The sequence below is a fragment of the Chinchilla lanigera genome, unplaced genomic scaffold (genome assembly GCF_000276665.1).
Source record: "Chinchilla lanigera isolate Chin_1 unplaced genomic scaffold, ChiLan1.0 scaffold00046, whole genome shotgun sequence".
Classification (NCBI taxonomy): Eukaryota; Metazoa; Chordata; class Mammalia; order Rodentia; family Chinchillidae; genus Chinchilla; species Chinchilla lanigera.
Window position 1 is genome coordinate 3,765,985 of NW_004955447.1, and position 1,578 is coordinate 3,767,562.

Here is a 1,578-nt window from a genome sequence, read left to right on the forward strand (position 1 = left end):
GAGGGTGAAAAATATGCTGCACTTGCTGTATTTTGACTTCTGGTTTCAGACATTTAATGAGAAGAAGTGGAGTCAGTTTTACAGTGAAATTTTAGGTAAGCCATTTTTGTATTGATTTCCTCAAGTCTCTCTTGTGTATTTTGGATGAAACCTGTATGCAGGGGCAATAACAGATTTATGCTTTACAGATGCAATAATGAAATTAGATGTGAGAATTTCATTCTCATATCTATTTTTTAATAAGATACATTAATGTTCTGGGTTATAATTCATAACTTTTCAGGTTAAACACTTAAAGGGTAAGATACTTGGGCCTTTTATGTGGAATTAGATACCTATTTTTCTGTTTCGTTTTATATGTGATCAAAAGTTTCTATTGAATACTCACTTTCCTTTCTCTGAGAATGAATGCATGCAGATAAGAAGGGTCTTATCTTTCCTGTGTATCACTGAGCAAATTTCTTCCTTTAGCATATAAGTTTTGTTATTTAAAATTAAAGTATTTTCCAAATAACCTGAAGATGTTCTTTACAATCCAGAGAACCAATATCCTTGGGCTAAAGATTTGCCCTCCCTTCATTGGGTAGTTCCCAATCATCACTGAAAAGACCTAAAAATGTTCTCTAAGTAATTGGGACATTCATGTAATTAATCATTTGTTAAAATCATGTTTTTTCATTTAAAAAAAAAGAGTGAAAACTGTGGGTGAGTTTACATCTCTATTTTGACAATTTCTGAATGTCCTCAAGCTAGCTTGTAACTATTTCTACATAATAGATGTCACAAAACTACTAAAGTGAAGAAAATTAATAGTAGGTACAATAAATCAGCCACTATTTCAGAAATTTTCAGTTCAATTGGAAAAATCAGGGATCAAGTTCAGAATGCTAAATTGCAGAAAGTAGTTTGAGAACTCCTGAGAAACCTATTTCCATTATTATAGTAGATTTATTCAATGATGTAACTGAGACCGTTGTTAATTGTCAGATCTGCCAATCTCTCAGTTGTATAAATCATATTAATTCATGATTAAATCAAGAGGACTGCATTGTAGTGTCTATTATTATGAAGAAACGGAGGTGACATCAGAAATCATTGTCCTTTTCTAAGTCTTTCATAGGTACATAGCAGACACAAACACTCAAACGTTCTGCTTACATAAGTAATAATCACATGTATGAGTGATAAGATCTAAAAATTAACGTTTTTTATTCAGTGTGCAAATATTCTATGTCTCTAGTTGTACCATTAATTGAATTACTGAAATGCCTTTGGAAACATATCTATCATTCATTATAAGAGATAACTGGATCATTACTATGCCATTTCTTTTGTCCGTCTTTTTCTTTTCCTTCTTTCTACCGTTTTCTTCTTTCTTTCTTTTGCTTCTCTGTCCCTCTCTCTTTCTTATTGTCTGTCTCTTTTTCTCTTTAATTCTTTCCTTATTTTCCTTCTTCATTTAGGGAGACCCACTACATTATCACAGAGTATGGCAAAAGCAGAAATGTGGCTCATTCGATCCTACTGGGATTTGGAATTTCCTCGCCCAACCTTGCCAAATACTGAGTTTGTTGGTGG

The 1,578-nt window shown here is 32.6% G+C and overlaps 1 protein-coding gene across 2 annotated transcripts in view; it reads left to right on the forward strand.

Moving 5' to 3' along the window:
* Window positions 1-1,578, forward strand: part of LOC102006178 (UDP-glucuronosyltransferase 2B17-like) — a 104,742-nt gene that overhangs the window by 94,702 nt on the left and 8,462 nt on the right. Inside the window, exons 1-2 of one of the 2 annotated variants that reach the window (XM_013518532.1) lie at window positions 7-95; window positions 1,464-1,578. The exon at window positions 1,464-1,578 is cut by the window's right edge and continues 23 nt beyond it. The exons of the other annotated variant lie outside the window; for it this stretch is intronic. Of the exons in view, the coding sequence (XP_013373986.1) occupies window positions 14-95; window positions 1,464-1,578 (197 nt within the window). The 5' untranslated portion in view covers window positions 7-13. Of the gene's footprint in view, window positions 1-6; window positions 96-1,463 lie in introns of those variants that run through there. 2 annotated transcript variants of the gene reach the window in all.